This window comes from Tachysurus vachellii, chromosome 14 (assembly GCF_030014155.1).
Source record: "Tachysurus vachellii isolate PV-2020 chromosome 14, HZAU_Pvac_v1, whole genome shotgun sequence".
NCBI lineage: Eukaryota > Metazoa > Chordata > Actinopteri > Siluriformes > Bagridae > Tachysurus > Tachysurus vachellii.
In genome coordinates, this window is record NC_083473.1 from 4,435,972 (window position 1) to 4,438,471 (window position 2,500).

Below are 2,500 nucleotides of genomic sequence, written 5' to 3' on the forward strand. Positions count from 1 at the left end.
CTTCTGGAAAACTGCACAAAAAAGCTTGAAAGAAAAAAGTTTGGATTCCTTGACAGTCCTAATCCTAAACTCGGCACAATTCAGTCGGCGGTGTTGGGGGAAATAAATGCCTCTGTGTGCTACATAGACACTCCTAATGAAATAAAATCTCATTCTGGGAGTCTCTTTGTGTGTGTTCTTTGTGTCTCACTTCCTGTCCACACCCTTCCATACAAAACAGGAAGAAGAGATACAGCAGCGCTGTGCAACACTTTTGACTGACAAGATACAAAAGATTCAAAGGAACTAAACTGGTTCCTCTCACTGGATATTTTCCATGGTTTGTATATGTTGCTCATGGAAAACCAGTGAACTGTATCTGTACGACGTTCTCAACAGTAACGACAAAACCACAACAAGCAGCGCTGGATTAAATACACGACGACGTTACGAGAACAATCTGGTTCAATTCGACAATCCTGTATGTGACGGTTTTATGAATCGTTTTGTATCTGAATCGCCGTTTTGTTTAAATACTGAATCGTTTCCTGTTGTGTGTGAAACCCTGATGTTTCCTTGTCAATGACAAAAAAATTCAGCTACTTGGCTGATCACATCGAAAATATTTCTGTTCTGGAAGATAATATGTAGATAACCGGGTTAGATGTGCAGGAGGCGGAGCTTTTCTAAACTGACAGGTGAGTAGAGGTTCCTCTCGTGTCCTGATTGGCTGAATGTTGCTTATTATTTTAGCCGAAAAACCAAAAAACAAAACACTGAGAACCTTTAAGGTTACTAACTACCCCGATGACGGTGCTGACACTGGAGACTCCTTCCATAAACGTGTGTTCGCGTTTATTTAAGCAGCTTCGCCTCCGTGTGCGAAAGAGCCGTTGCCATAGAAACGCAGATATATCCGTCAACGCGCAGAGCGACTGCTTCGATCGCTACGTCATCTCACGTTGTGCCTTTTTTTATTCAGATGAAACGCACGAGTTAAATCGGAGTACAGTGCGCACAGTCCTAAATCGCACACTCTGACAGCGTAGCCATGGCGACAGAGCCGGCAGGGTGCTGTGATTTACCACGCCCGCGCTGACGGAGAGCGGCGAGGCTTGGCTTAGCTCTCCGTGTCCCCGATTACAGAGCGCCGCTTCTCTCTGCCTAAAACGGGAAGCTAATTATCACCCTGACCGGCTCAAACTGTTATTACAGGCTCTGCTCCATGAGCTAAAGCGCTCAATTATTGCACTTAACCCCCTGAGGGTGGGGTCAGTGCTCACTCTGAGTCTTTGTGTTTGTGTGTGTGTATGTGTGTGTGTGTGTGTGTGTGTGTGTGTGTGTGTGAGAGAGAGAGAGAGAAAGAGAACGTGTTTTAAACACATCCCTGTACAATGTCTTCTATAAACAGCATGTATCATTATCCTCTGCTCATCGTATGGAGCTCCGACGCCGGAAACACGTACACATAATTTACATACACCCCCCCCCACACACACACACACACAAACACACAAATAAATAAATAAATAAATACATACAAAGAACGTGTACTCCACTTAGGTGGCTGAATTTCATTACACCGATTTGCATCTGGGTCAAATTTGTGAACACAAATTTTCTTTTAAAAATCAGGAGACGACGTTCTCAGGGAATTTACATAAAATGTCTGTACGTGGTGTCGCTACGGTGGATATTTCCCATGTAAATTAGCAGAGCGTGACCTGCTAAACCTTTAGCCTGGTCAAGATGATGGAGCTCCGGGTCAGCGGAATGAAACACATCACTCGCTTTAAACACATCGACATGTCAAAGATGTGATGGTGCGATGAACCAGAGACACTGTTAATACACTGGGACTGCTAACAGTGATGATGATGATGGTGATGATGATGATGATGATGATGATGATGATGGAGGTACTTACAGCTTGAAGCCGCACGTCGTATCCGCACTGGGTGTTCAGAACATCTTCCTGGAAACCGCAGAGGAACACACACTGTCATTCATATCCATGCATTTGTAAAAGTGTTTTATTCTTCTTACACAACAGCAACACTACTGTACTAAATAAAGAACGCTGTGTTTGTGTGTGTGTGTGTGTTTGTGTATGTGTGTGTGTGTGTGTGTGTGTTTGTGTATGTGTGTGTGTGTGTGTGTGCGTGTGGCTAATACCACACAGAGCTATTCCTATACATTTCGACTGAACCTGTGGTCTGTGTGTTAGTGTAACAAAGTGTGTGTGTGTGTGTGTGTGTGTGTGTGTGTGTGTTGCTACAGTGTACAATATTATAAATCAGCTTTCAAGTCATCTTTCAATCTGACCTCTCTGTTCAAGTGCGTCACATTCATCCCACACACACGTGCACACACACACACACACACACACGCACACCCATTCACACCCTCACCCACCCACACCCACTCACACCTACACCCTCACCCACACACTCACCCACCCACGCCCATTCACACTCACACCCACACACACCCTCACCCACTCACCTACACCCACCTACAC

At 44.9% G+C, this 2,500-nt stretch overlaps 1 protein-coding gene across 1 annotated transcript in view; it reads right to left on the reverse strand.

Annotated features, from left to right (window-relative positions):
- The window catches only part of tspan17 (tetraspanin 17), a 33,153-nt gene that overhangs the window by 7,678 nt on the left and 22,975 nt on the right, over positions 1 to 2,500 (reverse strand). Inside the window, exon 6 of the mRNA XM_060886194.1 lies at positions 1,907 to 1,954. Within this exon, the coding sequence (XP_060742177.1) occupies positions 1,907 to 1,954 (48 nt within the window). The remainder of the gene's footprint in view (positions 1 to 1,906; positions 1,955 to 2,500) is intronic.